Genomic DNA, 16,863 nt, shown 5'->3' with positions numbered 1-16,863 from the left:
CGACTGCGGTCTGGAGTGTGGGGCCTCCCTGCTGCTGCGGAGTCGGGGTGGTCTGCCTCCCCCCACCGCAGGGAAAAGGGTAACACCACCTGGGTCTGGGTGCAATTCCCCCCTCCAGGGGCAAGGGTACCTAGACCCCGTTTGTAGAGTACGCTTGGGGAGTGTGATCGTGTGTACAGCGTCTCTTTATGTCTGTCTCCACGTTGGTTGAGTGTGGAGTGAGTGCATATGAGAGCATGAGGGTGGGAATGGATGTTTGTGTCTGTGTGTGCCTGTATGTCTGTGTCTATATGTCAGGTTGGGTATCAGACGCCACCTCTCTGGGGACACCTCAGGCCCTCCAAGGTTTGGAGGCCTATCTCCACCCACCACCACTTCCCCTGCCGGTGGCGGACTCCCTCAGACATCGGTGTGTTGGTGGTTCTTTGTGTCTGGGGGTGGGCGTCCGGGTACACACCGGCTCACTCCTTGGCGGCCGCTTGTCGGGGCCTGGGGCCTGGGGCTCGCTCGGGCCCCTTTGGAGGTGGGGTGCCCCCGGCCTCTCGGCCTGGGGCTCGGTCACTCAGGCGCAGCTGGGGGCCGGCGGAGCTCACGGGCGCGTCACTGCAACTCCCCCTGGCTTCTGCTCCGCGGCTGCTGGGTGAGCCCTCATCTGGGACTCTCCTCAGCTCTTACTGGAACAGTGGCGCGGCTGCCCCTCTGTTGGTCTTCCATGGTCTCTTGTGTTCTGGGGGCCTCTGGATGTCTGGAGTTTTGATCTCCTCCATACCTGCTTCATGCCCTGGAGGACGGGGCTGTGGCCCCCCCACACTCCCTAGCAGATCATTACATGGAGAAACCTTTGGAATGCAAGCATGCTGATCCACACAGGTATGCACACATGGGTATTCACAGACGCGGACTAAAGCTTTCTTGGCTGCTGCCTCAAAGCACACTGTGCGCTGTCTATCTTGCGTGCTGCACAATATCGTTTATTACTTAGTAAATATTGATATCTATGGCTAGCTAGTTTATTGTGATGGTGCTTTGTTTTCTCTATTATTATGTTGCTCTTTGTTGTTTGCTGTCTCCTCTGTTTGTTTTTTTTGTTTGTTTTTTTTTTTTCTCCATACAGGTGACCCAGGAGTTCTTTTTTTTTTTTTTTTTTCTCTCTCTTCCCCCCCTTCTCACTGTCTCTTCTCCCCTTTGGTTTTCTTTCTTTCTCTCCCCCTCTCTCTCTCATTCATTCCCCCTGTCCTATTTATTAAAAAAAAAAAAAAAAAAAAAAAAAAATGACAAAGGATGAACTGAAGCTCTGCCATCACGTAATGTCGCATACTGCTGTTTCTGATGTCATTTAAAAAAAAAAAAAAAAAAAAAAAAAAGGAGTAGGATTTACATGAAAAGAGACACAAATTAAGTTTGAGTGAAAATGTACATTTTTTGCACTCTCTGGTCAACTGACTCAGTGACTCAAATGACTCACAAAATTCGATTCATCTTGGTGAGTGACTCATTAAAACTCGATTCAGTAAAAAGAATCGATTTTACCATCACTACTGTGAAATGTCCCGGGTAAGATAGCGCCGCCATTGCGTGCAACAGGTCCGCAGCCTTAACATGAAATTTCCCCTTGTGGGACTAATAAAGGTATCTTATCTTATCTTGAATCTTCTTACCTTTAAAAGCAGCCTGTTGTTGTGGTGGTAGGCGGTGCTTAGTTAGACGTCTCTTGTGCTGATTGGTGTTTTCCTTGATTGTCATGCATACCGTCCATTTGCTGCCGTCGTCATTCCTGGGCTTGTTTTAACAGATTGTGTCCAGTTGGAGGTTAATACTGGAACCAGCTGGAGTGGAATAGGGACTTTTTAAGGTAAAACTTACTCGCTTAGCCGGTCTTCAGATGTTCACAAGTTATTAACGCTGCTTAGCCGCTAACATGTTAGCTACACATAAACACTGTTTTAGCAGCCAGGCTAATCCGAGCTGGAGCTCCACCAACAATTTGTGCACCGTGGAGTTTTATGCAGTACTGAATACATTCTTGGATCACAATGGCTCTCAAACACTGATTATACAGCTAACGCTCAGGGAAAGCTGCTCATAGCGAACAAGGTTATATAACCTTTCATCGTTATTAGCAGTAATGATAGCATCATGTTCATTCCCAGTACCGTACACTTCACGCTTTGCTTTAGGGTGTTGTTGACGTTTCACATGTGACAAATGTCAGAAACGTGGGCGTTTAGGTTACGGTCTCTATAAGGTTATCTTCAGTGCTTATCTTCGGGGAAAACGTAGCCTTTCGTTAGCAGACAGAGAGAGTCGAGTATAATACTGACGTGCTGTAGCTTTCTGTGAAGGATGTCCCGACAACAACTGGCCGTGCAGCGGGCCAGGAAGTCCTTCCAGACGGGAAAAACCAAACCTCTGGAAAGCAGGATCCACCAGCTGAGGAACCTGCTCCGCTTCGTTACAGAGAGACGGAAGGACATAGCAGAGGCTGTCAAGAAGGACCTCAGCAAGGTGACAGTATCACTGTTAACAGCACATGGTACATTAGCGTCGTCTGTAAACCTGTGAATGAACACCATCAGTTATTCTTATTATTAACGGCTTATAAATATTTAAAGCATGTGAGCACAGTCTTGGACAACACCAAACACCTCAGGTACAGCTCTCACCTGCTCTCCCACCCTTTCTCTCTCAGATGCTTGTACAGACAAGTGAACCCAACAATATACAGTCCAGAGTACAGTGGGACGAAATATTGTCCTCCTGGATCAAAGGTGCAAACTGTAGAGATAAAAATGATAAAAATCCAACTATACAGAAACAAGATAAACTAAGAATAAGTACAGCAATATTGTACTTGAATAGAAATAGAATAGGAATAGAAAAGCATGAGAATAAATAAAGACAATACACAGACGGAGTCAAACAGTGCAATACAGAATAGTGCAAGTACTGGAAGGGAGTGTTATTTAGTCCACGAAGTGTGTGGAGAAGAGTCCAATGTGGAGGAGGGCAGCACCCCTATAGTAATCAGCCCTTTACCAGATGTGTGGGTCTAAATCATTGATACTGCTGCGTACATGGACAGCTAGAGATTCAGTCCTGACGTCTTTGACGTTAGCTTCAAGTCTGTTGCCTGGGGCGCAGTTGCTACATTGTAATATAAAGTCTCTGAGGATGAGTCCATGCAGTTTAAAGAATGACACATGGACATCCACATAGAGCCTTGCACCTGACCTGAGCAGACTGGCAGATGCTCAGAGTAATCAGGGGCTAATGGTGAGCCGAGGATACGCCAGCTGGCTGATTAACTAGGCCCACTTTAGTAGCCCACTAGGAGTGCTGTGGAGCATGTTGAGAGCACCTTTCTTACTCATGGTTCTGATTATGACACAAAAATTAACATGAAACAACAATAAGTAACCTAACCTTAGTAGGGCCACGATCATGACACATTAATTTGTGTTACAGAAACATTATAGAAGTAAAAAGTATAAAATATTTACAAGAAGAGAGAGAGGGGTGGCTGTGACAGTGTGACATGTAAGTTCCCTGTGGAGAAAATGAAACATGTGGCTGGAAAGTGTTAATACTAAAACAAATGTTCTGGCAGGACCCGTTCTTGTATACTTAGTATACGTCTGTATGTTCACAGCAGTTTAGACACCAGATAAGTTCTCAAGCAAGTGTCATATTAAAAGAAATCAAAGGGACATGCTCTCATTTTCTTCACGGCAATAATCTGACTGCTATTTCTTACTTTGTGTGCCTGAAGCTCTACTTTCTATGGAAATGATGTCACTATTTGTGTTGGTGTCATATTGAATATTGTGGAGACCAGCTGCAGATCATCCAGGAAGCAGTTTGGTTTGCAAACTGTCCAACACTGGATATTGCCCCTGCTTTCAGAGTGAACATGGGACGGAGCTATTTGAGACACTGGGAGTGGAGGGTGAGATCAAGCTCGCTATCGAGAAGCTAGCCGAGTGGGCAGCTCCTCGGCCAGTGGAGAAGAGCCTCCTCACTGTATCGGATGAGGTCTTCGTGCATCCCGAGCCCCTTGGAGTGGTCCTCATCATTGGTGCTTGGAACTATCCCTGGGCTGTCACCCTGCAGCCGCTGGTCGGAGCTATTGCTGCCGGTACCATATATACCCATGTGTATTTATTTAGCAGTATTCTTTTAGGTGCATAGTCTATAGCACATGTGCAACCTTTGTTGGCATATCAAAACCTCCTTTTGCACAAATTCTAGTGCACTGACACTTTGCACATTATCACAGAGAGCAGGGTAGGCAAATCAGCCTTAGAGATATTAATCACAAAGGAAGGACTGTTTAAAGTGAACCTATTGTCCTTTTCTTACTTATACTGTTACAGTGTTGTATACTACTAGTAATCATGGCCCAAGATCAGTTCGTGCACAGGTAATCCTTGTGAACCACATGCTCAGTCTCCACACACTCGGTTTCTGTTTTTCCACTCCAGGCTCTGTACAGTAGCCCTATGTGCTCCTGTCAGACACAAAGCCTTGGCTTGGAGCGCAGAAGCTCGATCCACCTCGGCTTAAAAGAAGGTGAAAAGGAGCTTAACCTGTTTTAGAAGATGAGCTAGAAATGAGTATGATGGATCCCCTTTTAAGGGATAGTTCAGCATTTTTAGAATAGATTTAAATACCTTCATGCTAAGCCTTAATTAAAAAGAAATGGGGGAAGGACTCTGCTGCTGTTGTAGACTGGAATCAATGATTCACTGTCCAACTTTAACCAGTAAAGTGTGAGAAATAAAACCAGTTGTCCTGCGAATGAATACTGCATCTTCTGCTCAGTCGGTTCTTAAAGCGTGCCGTCATCCATGCCACTGTGTCTGTTCGGTCTCTCAGGTAATGCAGCTGTAATAAAACCATCTGAGGTCTGCTGTCACTCTGCTAAGGTCATGGAGGAGCTCCTCCCTCGGTATCTGGACAAGGTGAGGCTCCTTCGCTGTTGGATTACCTTTCTCGTACATGTAGTGTAAGCATGCTAGGAGTTCCAGTGACTTGACGCCCTTTCCACAGGACCTGTACCCGGTAGTGACCGGTGGAGTGCCAGAAACCCAGGAGCTGCTCAGGCAGAGATTTGACCACATTTTCTACACGGGCAGCAGCACAGTAGGCAAACTGGTGATGGAAGCTGCGGCTCGCAACCTCACCCCAGTCACCCTGGAGCTGGGAGGGAAGAGCCCCTGCTACATCGACAAGAACTGTGACATCACTGTTGCGTGCCGGTCGGTCATCTCTGTAGAACAAAGGAGAAACTTTAAAAAACACAGCTGAGTTTCCAAACATCAAGTGTTTTCTTTTTCCCACAGTCGCATCACGTGGGGAAAGTTTGTCAACTGTGGACAGACGTGTATCGCTCCGGACTACGTCCTGTGTGAACCCTCCATCCAGAGCAGAGTACAGGAGGAGATCAAGAACTGCATCAAGGTTGGTTTGCACTATATAAAGAAATGAGTGGTAGCTGAAGACTTTTGCACTTTAATGCTTCTTTTATTCTTAAATGACACAATGCAGGAGTTTTACACAGATGATCCAAAGACTTTTGAGGACTACGGACGAATCATCAACAAGCGGCATTTTAAGAGAATCATGGCTCTCATGGAGGGCAGCACAGTTGTTGTTGGTGGAGACTCTGATGAATCCCAGTGCTATATAGGTATGTATGTAAGTGGTATGATGGAGCCAGCTGGTATCCCTCAAAATGTTGTTTTAAGCCAACTGGTTGTAAAGTGGAACCATCTTTGTATTTTGTGTTTCTCTAAGGTCATGCACATGATGGTTAAAGCCTCTGTTCCAAAGCTCTGTATGTGCGGTGTATTGGTCATTGCCCTCTGACCCTGTCGTCTGTGTGCAGCTCCCACTGTGCTGAAGAACGTTACAGGCGAATCCAAAGTGATGAAGGAGGAGATCTTCGGGCCACTGCTGCCCATCATCACAGTGAGTGGTGTGGATGAGGCCATCCAGTTTATTAACGAGAGAGAGAAGCCGCTGGTCATCTATGTCTTCTCCAATGAGAACAAGGTACAGCGCATCACCTGCAGACGTCATTTCCTGTTATTTAGATCTCTTTAAATCTCCTCCCTTCACTCCTCCTGTGTGATCCACAGCTGATCAAAAGAGTAATAGCTGAGACATCCAGTGGAGCTCTGCTGGCTAATGACTGTCTGGTTCACTTCACTGTCAGCTCGCTGCCCTTTGGAGGAGTTGGTGAGTGGATGCCTGTCAAACCCTCCATCAGACTTACTGGTTTTTCATCTTGATGCTGACTTGTTCTTTTTCCGTTCTAAGGTCACAGTGGTATGGGATGCTACCACGGTCGCTACGGCTTTGACCAGCTGAGCCACATGCGCAGCTGCCTAATCAAACAGCTGAAGATGGAAGGAGTCAACAGCATGCGTTACCCCCCACACACTGCCAAGAAACTGGGCTGGGCTCGGTTCTTTCTGCTCAAGCAGATCAATTTGGGCAGGCTGCGTCGCATGATGCTGCTGGCTATGTTTGTGGGCGTGGCATCGTTTGTGGTGCAGGTAAAGAAGCTCTGCCTAGCCTCATAAAACTGCTCCTATTAGCCTCATAAAACTGCTCCTATTAGCCAGTATTCCAATGTTAATGTTTGTGTGCTGTTAGCTATCTTGCACGCTGTGTGGTCAATGGTAACTTTATTGTCTCCATTGGGAAACTGATTTGCAGTCTGTCCATACAGAGAGACAAAAACAAACAACACACACACAAAGCCCAGAGAAAACAGCCCAAATTATCATCAAAAAAAGTGCAATGTACAATGGCAACAACCCTTATGGTTTAGTATTATATGTTATGTGAGCTAGCATCAACCAAAACAACGATGAGACCTACTCAAAGGTCTCTCGGACTACTATGTCACGTCTTCTACAACAATATGTACAAGCCTAATTCCAAAAAGCTGTAAATGTCCATCTACATGCGTAAGAAAGCAAATGCAATGATTAGCAAATGTCATGAACCCACATTTTATTTACAATAGGACAAAAAACACATCCAGTGTTTAAATCGAGAAAGTGTAGCAAAAAGGGTCATTTTGAGTTTGATCGCAGCATCAAATTTTGTTTCAAAACTAGAAGTAAAAGTGATGCAAAAAACATCTAGAGAAACATTTTGCAACTAATAGGTTCATTGAAAAAAAGCATATTAGTGAGGCAACTTTCACTTTTGATCTCCGTCATAATAATATCAAAACATTCTCAAGAAATCTCTGTGCACACGGGACAATGCTCAAAATCAGGGTGACACGTCAACAACCTTCAGGGCCTCTGCATTAAAATCAGGCATCATTCTATCGTGGTACTTACTTCATGGCTAAGGATCACTTTCTAATCATTGCCAGTGAACACTGTTTATCGTTCCAGCCACATATGCAGGTTAAAGTGATTCAGTGCCTTTGCACCACCAGGAATTTACAATATATCAGGTATTTAAAGCAACAAATACTCCCATTCAAATGGCGGGTTTTTCAGGGAATATTTTAACATGGCAGAATAACATGAGTATCAGTAAAGTTAAATTTGACGTGAAGCAACCGATACAAGCTGCATAGCTACGCTACAGCTAGCTGTCTAACTGTCCCTGTGATGGCTATTCATAGATCCTTGCTTTGCTTGTTACGTGATGGCTAAAATCAGTAGTTTAAAATTAAAGTGTCATATTTAATTTTTAATATCTTTAAACAGTGTTTAGTATTGGCCAGAGTTCTGTTTAGCTGGAGTTTTGCCAAGGTGTTGTCACAACCGGTTTGTGCCAAACCAAATGTCTTAGATGGGGCCCCTCTAACCACGTTATAAATACGCTGGTAATGTTACATTTAAATGGTCCAACGGCAACAACAACAATTAAAAAAACAAATGTGTTGATTAGGGATGGGAAGATGGGAAGACTTGGTTCCAGTAGTTCATCCTTATGTGCATGATGCACATTCAATTCAGTTCAATCAGTTTTATTTATACAGCTCCAAATCACAACAACAGTCGCCTCAAGGTGCTTTATATTGTGAGGTAGACCCTACAATAATGCATACAGAGAAAAACCCAACAATCATATGACCCCCTATGAGCAGCACTTTGACGACAATGGGAAGGAAAAACTCCCTTTTAACAGTATGTCTGTGAAGGTTCTCAGTCATCCAGGTCATCGTAGTCAAAGGAGCTTGCAAAGAAAAGCATCTGGACTTCTTTAAGTTGCTTGAAGACGTTTCACCTCTCATCCGAGAAGCTTCTTCAGTTCTAAGGTCAAATGGTGGAGAGTCCCAGATATAAACCTAGTGGGAGTTTCCCCCCACAGAGGGACAAAAGGACCCCTGATGATCCTCTAATCGCCTGAGCCAAGGTGTGAAACTGGGTGTGGGTCCCAATCAGCCAGAGTTTCGGGTGTGTTCATTGTGAAACCTGGCCCCACCTTATCATGTGAATTCCTGAGGTCAGATGGCCCAGGATGTGAGTGGGCGTTAAGGCGTCTGGGAAGGATCTCAAAACTGGATTATAGATGGCAGAGAGTTGGTGTCGTAAACCCCCGCCTCTGTTCAAAGATGGTCGCTCACAGTGGACATAGATGGCAGAGAGTTGGTGTCGTAAACCACCGCCTCTGTTCAAAGATGGTCGCTCACAGTGGACATAGATGCTTCTTTCACTCCTCTTTCAAACCATCTGTCCTCTCTGTCCAAAATGTGAACATTGGCATCCTCGAAAGAGTGACCTTTGACCTTTAGATGCAGATGGACTGCTGAGTCTTGTCCTGTGGAGGTGGCTCTTCTGTGTTGTGCCATGCGCTTGTGAAGTGGCTGTTTGGTCTCTCCAATGTAGAGGTCTGGGCATTCCTCGCTGCACTGTACAGCATACACCACATTGTTAAGACTGTGTTTTGGCGTTTTGTCTTTCGGGTGAACCAGTTTTTGTCTGAGCGTGTTGCTGGGTCTGAAATACACCGGGATGTCATGCTTGGAGAAAACTCTCCTGAGTTTCTCTGATACACCGGCTACATAGGGGATGACAATGTTGTTGCGTCTGTCCTTCTTATCCTCCCTCGCTGGTGTCTGGTCTTCTTTTCTGTGCCTCTTTGCTGACTTTTACACCAACTCTCTGCCATCTATAATCCAGTTTTGAGATCCCTTTCCAGACGCCTTAACGCCCACTCACATCCTGGGCCATCTGACCTCAGGAATTCGCATGATAAGGTGGGGCCAGGTTTCACAATGAACACACCCGAAACTCTGGCTGATTGGGACCCACACCCAGTTTCACACCTTGGCTCAGGCGATTAGAGGATCATCAGGGGTCCTTTTGTCCCTCTGTGGGGGGAAACTCCCACTAGGTTTATATCTGGGACTCTCCACCATTTGACCTTAGAACTGAAGAAGCTTCTCGGATGAGAGGTGAAACGTCTTCAAGTAACTTAAAGAAGTCCAGACGCTTTTCTTTGCAAGCTCCTTTGACTCCCTTTTAACAGGAAGAAACCTCCGGCAGAACCAGGCTCAGGGAGGGGCGGGGCCATCTGCTGTGATTGGTTGGGGTGAGAGAATGATAGGATAAAGACATGCTGTGGAGGAGAGACAGAGATTAATAACAAGTATGGATGAGAGCGTGATGGTAAAGTGTAAACTGCATCCAGGACAGAAACAACTGTATTATATTGCTAGCACAACTGCGGCTCTTTGCAAGCATCTGCACAGACAGCATGCTAACACTAAGTTAGCCAGCATGCAGTTAATTTGCATGGAAAATAATTTCTTTGATATGCTGCTTAGTGGTAGCAGTGACTCTCAAAATGGAGCCAGTGAGAACTGATAAGGGAGTTGATAAGGAATCATATTGATAAGTGATATCAGTAATCTGAATTGTTACATTCTTATCTATTTACATCCCTACACTTGGCTCACCCATGTTAAGGACACACTAGGCTGTAGTGATGGTAAATTCGATTCTTTTTACTGAATCGAGTTTTAATGAGTCACTCACCAAAGTGAATCAGGTTTTTTGAGTCACTGAGTCAGTTAACCAGAGAGTGCAAAAAATGTACATTTTCACTCAAACTTAATTTGTTTCTCTTTTCATGTGCAGGGTGGGCCATTTATATGGATACACCGTAATAACATGGTTGGTGATATTAAAGTCCTGTTTGTGGCACAATAGTATATGTGAGGGGGCAAACTCCTCCAGATGGGTGGTGACCATGGTGGCCATTTAGAAGTCGGCCATCTTGGATACAACTTCTGTTTTTTCAATAGGAAGAGGGCCATGTGACACATCAAACTTATTGGTAATGTCACAAGAACAACAATGGTGTGCTTGGTTTCAACGTAACTTTATTCTTTCATGAGTTATTTACAAGTTTCTGACCACTTATAAAATGTGTTCAATGTGCTGCCCATTGTGTTGGATTGTCAGTGCAACCCTCTTCTCCCACTCTTCACACACTGATAGCAACACCGCAGGAGAAATGCCAGCACAGGCATCCAGTATCCGTAGTTTCAGGTGCTGCACATCTCGTATCTTCACATCATAGACAATTGCCTTCAGATGACCCCAAAGATAAAAGTCTAAGGGGGTCAGATAGGGAGAATTTGGGGACCATTCAACTGGCCCACGACGACCAATCCACTTTCCAGGAAACTGTTCATCTAGGAATGCTCGGACCTGGCACCCATAATGTGGTGGTGCACCATCTTGCTGAAAAAACTCAGGGAACGTGCCAGCTTCAGTGCATAAAGAGGGAAACACATCAGCATGTAGCAATTTCAAATATCCAGTGGCCTTGAGGTTTCCACTGATGAAGAATGGACCCACTATCGTTGTGCCCCATATACCACACCAAACCATCACTTTTGTTGTTCCAACAGTCTTGGAGGGATCCATCCAATGTGGGTTAGTGTCAGACCAATAGCGGTGGTTTTGTTTGTTAACTTCACCATTCACATAAAAGTTTGCCTCATCACTGAACAAAATCTTCTGCGTGAACTGAGGGTCCTGTTCCAGTTTTTGTTTTGCCCATTCTGCAAATTCTGTGCGCCGATCTGGGTCATCCTCGCTGAGATGCTGCAGTAGCTGGAGTTTGTAAGGGTGCCATTTGTGAGTAGCTAATATCCGCCGAAGGGATGTTCGACTAATGCCACTCTCCAGTGACATGCGGCGAGTGCTACGCTGTGGGCTCTTGCTGAATGAAGCTAGGACAGCCACTGATGTTTCTTCATTAGTGACAGTTTTCTTGCGTCCACATTTTGGCAAATCCAACACTGAACCAGTTTCACGAAACTTAGCAAGCAGTTTGCTAACTGTAGCATGGGAGATGGGTGGTCTCGTAGGGTGTCTGCATTGAAATCTGCTGCAATGACCCGGTTACTGCGTTCACCAGATATCAGCATGTAACGGTGGACCCAAGAAATACCAGCCGGAGCGACTTTTGACAGTGCAGAACTTTTTATTAAGCTCGGGTTGTAGTGGACACATATACTCCGCGCTCTCTTTCTCTGCTGTCACGTCCACCTCCGTCTGTCACTGCCAACACATAAAGAGACACAATCACTGTCAGATCCCAGCACACCTGTTCACCCCGCCCCTGCGCCGCCCCGGGAGCTCACTGCGTCACGCCCCCTCTGCAGCTGGCCAAGGACCACACCCACGCCACACAGCACAATTTCGATCCGCTCCTCACGTGTTAACCTTTGACATGTCAATGGCTGTGAACAAAGAGAAACTTGTAAATAACTCACGAAAGAATAAAGTTACGTTGAAACCAAGCACACCATTGTTTTTCTTGTGACATTACCAATAAGTCTGATGTGTCACATGGCCCTCTTCCTATTGAAAAAACAAAAGTTGTATCCAAGATGGCCGACTTCTAAATGGCCACCATGGTCACCGCCCATCTTGAGGAGTTTGCCCCTCACATATACTAATGTGCCACACAGTGTTGCCAACTCCTCAGTAAGGAAAGTCGCTATTGGCCGTCTTAAAAGTCGCTAGAAGTCGCTAAATGACGTCTAATGTAATTGTAACCTACGTTGTTGGAGAGAAAAATAACATCGTGGAAGAGACATAAAGTGAGCTAAAAACATCCTAAATGCATTTAGAATTTATTTAGAACTACAAATTAAATTTCTTTTAGCAATTATTGTTGTTGGTTTTTTTTGTTTTTTTTTTAATGTCACAATCCCAACCCTGCTCCTTTACCCGGGCTTGGACCGGCAAAAGTGGACCGGCAATAGGCACTCTGGTGGAGTTACTGTGTGTGTGTGTGTGTGTGTGTGTGTGTGTGTGTGTGTGTGTTTATAAGTAGTTTTAAACCTTGTGACCCGCAAAACAACATAAGAGTAAAAGCAGAACTGACTGCGTTACAGTCAGTGCGGGAGCAGCGGCTTCGCTCATGCGTGATTCATTTACAGTTTGGACGCACAGGTGATAGGTTTGTAGCATAAACCTATTCGCTGGAACGTTAAGGACAATTTAATTACACAGCAAAGCAAGACACGAGTAGGCAAAGTTCTTGTGGGCTTCACAGGTAATTGGCAAACCTTCTGGAGGAAACCTGGTCTTGTTGGGTTTCTCTGTAATATTGTAGGGTCTACATTACAACATAAAGCGTCTTGAGGTGACTGTTGTTGTGATTTGGTCCTGTATAAGTAAAACTGAATTCCACTGAATTGAAAACAAACGAAAGAAGACATGGACTGGTTCTTATATAGAGCTTTTCTACTCTTCTGAGCACTCAAAGCGCTTTACACAACTTTTGCATTCACCCATTCACACAAGCACATTGTTCTAAGTGCTTTCTAAGTAGCATTCACACACATCCATACTCCAATGGATGCATCGGAGAGCAATTTGGGGTTAATATCTTGCCCAAGGATATTTGGCATGCAGACTCGGGGAAGCCAGGACTCAAACCACCAACCTTCCGATCAGTAGATGACCTGCTCTACCACCTGTGCTACAGCCACCCTACAGAAATGTGATGCTTGTGGAAGTGAAGTGTGTGTCCCCATATATAAGCCTAGACCAGGAACATTTTGTTATTTAGTGTTATATTTAATCATGAGTGATGTAGGGAGATCAAGTGTCATCTACTGTCATTGCAAACTGTGCACATGTAACCAAGTGACCAAACAATCTTGTATTAGAAGAGTATCTAGATGTCTCTGCTGTGATGCTGCTCTCATGTCCACATGTTGTCATCATCTTTTAGACATCCTGAAAGATTTCTCTCAAAATTAGATTGCTGTTATTCACAAAGTGATAAATTCAGTGGTAATATTTAACTCACTCTGTTTTTCCATAGATTAAAGTACTCTAAAGTATTTTTAAAGTGGTCTTGAGCAGAAATTCAGGCTTTCTGAAGGTCTCTCAGCATTTTTCACTCATTTTTGTTCCAGTCCTTGTACCTGATAGTTTTAAGCCACGTACCAGCGACCTATGAATCATTCAAGTGTATAAAAGGCACCGAAGTCAAGGACTCAAACAGTATTGTCTACCAGAGGTGGGACCAAGTCATTGTTTTGCAAGTCTCAAGTAAGTCTCAAGTCTTTATCCTCAAGTCTCAAGTCAAGTCTCAAGTAATGTCAGGCAAGTCAGAGTCGAGTCTCAAGTCACTGGTGTAAAAGTCCGAGTCAAGTCACAAGTCTGAAACTTTGAATTTCAAGTCCTTTCGAGTCTTTAAAAAAAAAAAGAAAAAATAATGTTGCAGTTATGCTAAATGTAAATATTAGACCATGTAATTTTTAAATCTGTGTTTTTCTCAACACATGACAAAATAGTGAACTTAGAAAATATACACAAATTGTGAAATTGCACCTCTTTAAAATGCAGCTCAATTAAACCTAGCTCCAAGAATAATTTTCACCGACAGTTCTGAGATAAGCTGCATGTTATTCTTGGATGCGGTTGTAGGACCAGCTTTAAAATCGCATGACAAAAATATCATACACATTAAAAAAAAAACTGCATCACCAACGTAGCCTGGACAACATTTGCTAGTTAGATGAAGTCAGCTATCTCATTGTAGCACATTTATATGCATATTTATAATCATACGGTTCTTGGAGTGAGCGCACACACTCATGAAGTTTAGTAACTTCAGGTCACTGCAACGAGCCCAGGTACAGTTTACCGCCGGATGGGTGCAGGACCTTGAAATGCACCGTGTAGAACGAAAGACCATCGTACGTATCATAAGTTTACCAGTCTCACAAATCGTCTTCATAAATACACATTCGTTAACCGTTTATTAATAGGACCTTTGAGCTCAACGGTAATTAATTAGCAGTGGAAATAATTTCTGGTAGCATCACAGAAATGTAGCAGTGACAATAATACTGTATGCTGTAATCGTACTGGACAATTAGTGATACAAAAAACCTGTTTTATCCTGTGAATAAAAGTATATGTTTTTGTCAATGTACCATAATAACAGAGGCGAAACGCAATATTGTGTCAGGACAATTCACTATTTATGCACAATAAATAAAGGAGCATAGCGCGACAATTTCTGTTCAGCGCCAGACTTGCTTGTAACCTATATCACCAATTATGTTATGAAAATGACGTATTAACTACAACAGCAGACTGACCTTCGTGTAAATGCTTGGAGCAGACTAACCTGTGAGCTGTAGTGTTCTGGGACGTTATATTTGCTCTTTGAATGGCTGCAATCCAGTCGCCTCTTTGTTACTTCGGAAACACGGCTCGAACAATTTCTCTTCAACGACGTAATCCGATAACAACCGATCTCTTTACCCGTCGGCTTCCCGTGGCTGTCATGCGACCGGCTATTGCAGTTAATAATACAACAGCTTCTTGACATTTTTGTGTTTCTTTTTATCGCTGTGTGACTGATTTTAATTGAAAGCCTGCGTGCGCTAGTACCTCTTGCCACGAGTTCCCAGAATCCTTTGCGGTTCTACCCGTGAATGACGTCACATTTTCAATCTCTATATAATATGCATGTTAAATTTTATATTTGGGGTAAAATATCAAGTCTTTTCAAGTAAACCGGTTCAAGTCCAATTCAAGTCCCAAGTCATTGGTGTAAAAGTCCAAGTCAAGTCACAAGTCTTAGAACATTTTTTCAAGTCAAGTCTAAAGTCATAAAATTAATGACTCGAGTCCAAGTCATGTGACTCGAGTCCACACCTCTGTTGTCTACATATAACTGATGGCTTATCAAAGAACCAATATTACATGATATCTTTAGGACCACATTTGTTCCTGTTACTTTAGTTGAGTCTACAAAGATAACGCAGTTTTAAAGGCATAAAATAGTATTTTTGCACCAGGAAGGTAATCCCCAGAAGGGCTTCCAGCCAAAAAACAACTGGTGTATTTCAGCTTGGTGAGTAACGTGTCCTGTAAACAAAAAAAGAAAAGATAAAGTGTGTCCGAAAGTCATGATCTTAATAAATTGGAATAAATCCAGTGGTTCCAGTGGACGGAGGTTGTAAAGTCATTCTTAAGGTAAATGAGGAGAAAAGGCTGAGGTGATGCAAATTACACAAGAGCAGGACTGAAAATCAGGTCGTCTGCGCGGCGGTGTCACATGTTCTTCTACTTTTGCACAGTAATATTTTGCACAGCACTGCAGACATATGTCATCCCCTTCTAGGGCATTATTTGTGTGGTTACAACTTTGTAAATAATTGCGTTTTCCCGAATGAATCTCGGTACTCGTGCCCCCCATACACCCACCGTCCACAGGCTTGTACACTGGACACAACAATAGCTTTGTCTCTTGGACACAATGTGTGGTGTTGTGCAGGAGATCTAACCACATACCGGTAATGCCTGCTCGTCTACCCTCCCTTTAATTACCCAGCATGCTTCACTCCCCATGGCTAAATAGCCTCCTTTGTTTTAGTCCACCCCACTGCCTTTGTGGACATCCACACATGCTCATGTGAACAGTTAAAACTGTCCCACTGCTGACAGCTTTGTCATCTGTTGTTTGCAGAGGTTCCTGCGATGAAGCTCAGCGGGTAGATGGCGCTGTGCCGGCGCTGAGGCGATCCCGGGACAGCCACACGGACTAATCACAGCAATGCAGATGTTTCACGCTCCATGATATTTCACTGATATTTGTTTTTCTTCTGTTATTGTTGCATCTCCTTTCTGTTACACGTTTAGCTACACTTTGAGTTTAATTCTTCAGTATTCACTCTGGTAGATATTGAAAATACAAACCTGTCTGTGATGCTGTGATTCTTTTAAGAATAAAAACAAAATCACTGTTAACTCCTGCTTTAGAGGTAAGCCAGCAAGATGCCAGCTCTCCGTGTTAATGTCTGTTCTGCCTGCTGTTGAACATCAATAAAAAGTTCATAGTTTTTATTAAATTTTATTAAAATTAGGAGATTTAGTGAAATTACGGACATTATTAATTATGTTTAAGGCTAAAAATAATATTTTGCCTTTTAAGTTACAAAGAGTATTTTTGATGTGTTCAAGGGGAGAAGAGAATAGAAGGAAATTTTATTTTAAACATCAGTTAGCCAGGACTACACAAAGATTAATGAGCACAACGGTTAGGGGTATAAGACTGTGGAATTCACTTCATTATAATTTAAAGAATTGTATAAATCTACAATGTTTTAAAAAGTGTTATATGTTTAAAACGATAACTCAGTATGAAGAATGCGAATGAATGTGATGTTGGTTTGGGATTCGACCGGAGAGAAATGTCAATATTAGTTTGTTCCTGATTTTTGGTGCCCATCGGTGATATAAGTTCGATGGTAGATAGGGGGCAGGGTTTAATAAGAATATTTTCTTCTTCCTGCTCCTTTTCACACATGGTTGTTGTGTTTTGTTGATAGAAGAT

The 16,863-nt window shown here is 43.6% G+C and overlaps 1 protein-coding gene across 4 annotated transcripts; it reads left to right on the top strand.

Moving 5' to 3' along the window:
• Positions 1-1,610: 1,610 nt before the first annotated feature.
• Positions 1,611-16,368, top strand: LOC147313862 (aldehyde dehydrogenase family 3 member A2-like). 4 transcript variants are annotated; one of them, XM_086260574.1, is made up of 13 exons: positions 1,611-1,629; positions 1,793-1,852; positions 2,343-2,505; positions 3,904-4,135; positions 4,876-4,961; positions 5,050-5,258; positions 5,343-5,460; positions 5,548-5,689; positions 5,888-6,054; positions 6,141-6,240; positions 6,322-6,560; positions 13,427-13,530; positions 15,997-16,368. In XM_086260574.1, exons 3-13 carry the CDS (start codon positions 2,344-2,346, stop codon positions 16,073-16,075), a joined length of 1,638 nt encoding a protein of 545 aa, XP_086116700.1. In that variant the 5' UTR covers positions 1,611-1,629; positions 1,793-1,852; position 2,343; the 3' UTR covers positions 16,076-16,368. The 4 variants fall into 4 exon arrangements, with proteins under 4 accessions (XP_086116700.1, XP_086116699.1, XP_086116701.1 ...); XM_086260573.1 differs by lacking the exon at positions 1,611-1,629 and having other exon boundaries at positions 1,726-1,852; XM_086260575.1 differs by lacking the exon at positions 1,611-1,629 and having other exon boundaries at positions 1,726-1,852; positions 13,427-13,562.
• Positions 16,369-16,863: the final 495 nt, after the last annotated feature.

The sequence above is a fragment of the Aulonocara sp. 'chitande type north' Nkhata Bay genome, linkage group LG14 (genome assembly GCF_057382095.1).
Source record: "Aulonocara sp. 'chitande type north' Nkhata Bay isolate Kocher_YH1m ecotype deep benthic linkage group LG14, A_spYH_male_GT1.1, whole genome shotgun sequence".
Lineage (NCBI taxonomy): Eukaryota > Metazoa > Chordata > Actinopteri > Cichliformes > Cichlidae > Aulonocara > Aulonocara sp. 'chitande type north' Nkhata Bay.
Note: the sequence above shows the minus strand (reverse complement) of the source record. Positions and strands in the feature narration are given on the sequence as shown.

What these genes read in the sequence shown, in the direction of transcription:
- LOC147313862 (XM_086260574.1), top strand. Translation starts at nt 2,344, where the DNA reads ATGTCCCGACAACAACTGGCCGTGCAGCGGGCCAGGAAGTCCTTCCAG. An exon ending in TCAAGAAGGACCTCAGCAAG is followed by an intron (nt 2,506 to 3,903) that starts GTGACAGTATCA and finishes CCCTGCTTTCAG; the next exon opens with AGTGAACATGGGACGGAGCT. An exon ending in TGAATCCCAGTGCTATATAG is followed by an intron (nt 5,690 to 5,887) that starts GTATGTATGTAA and finishes GTCTGTGTGCAG; the next exon opens with CTCCCACTGTGCTGAAGAAC.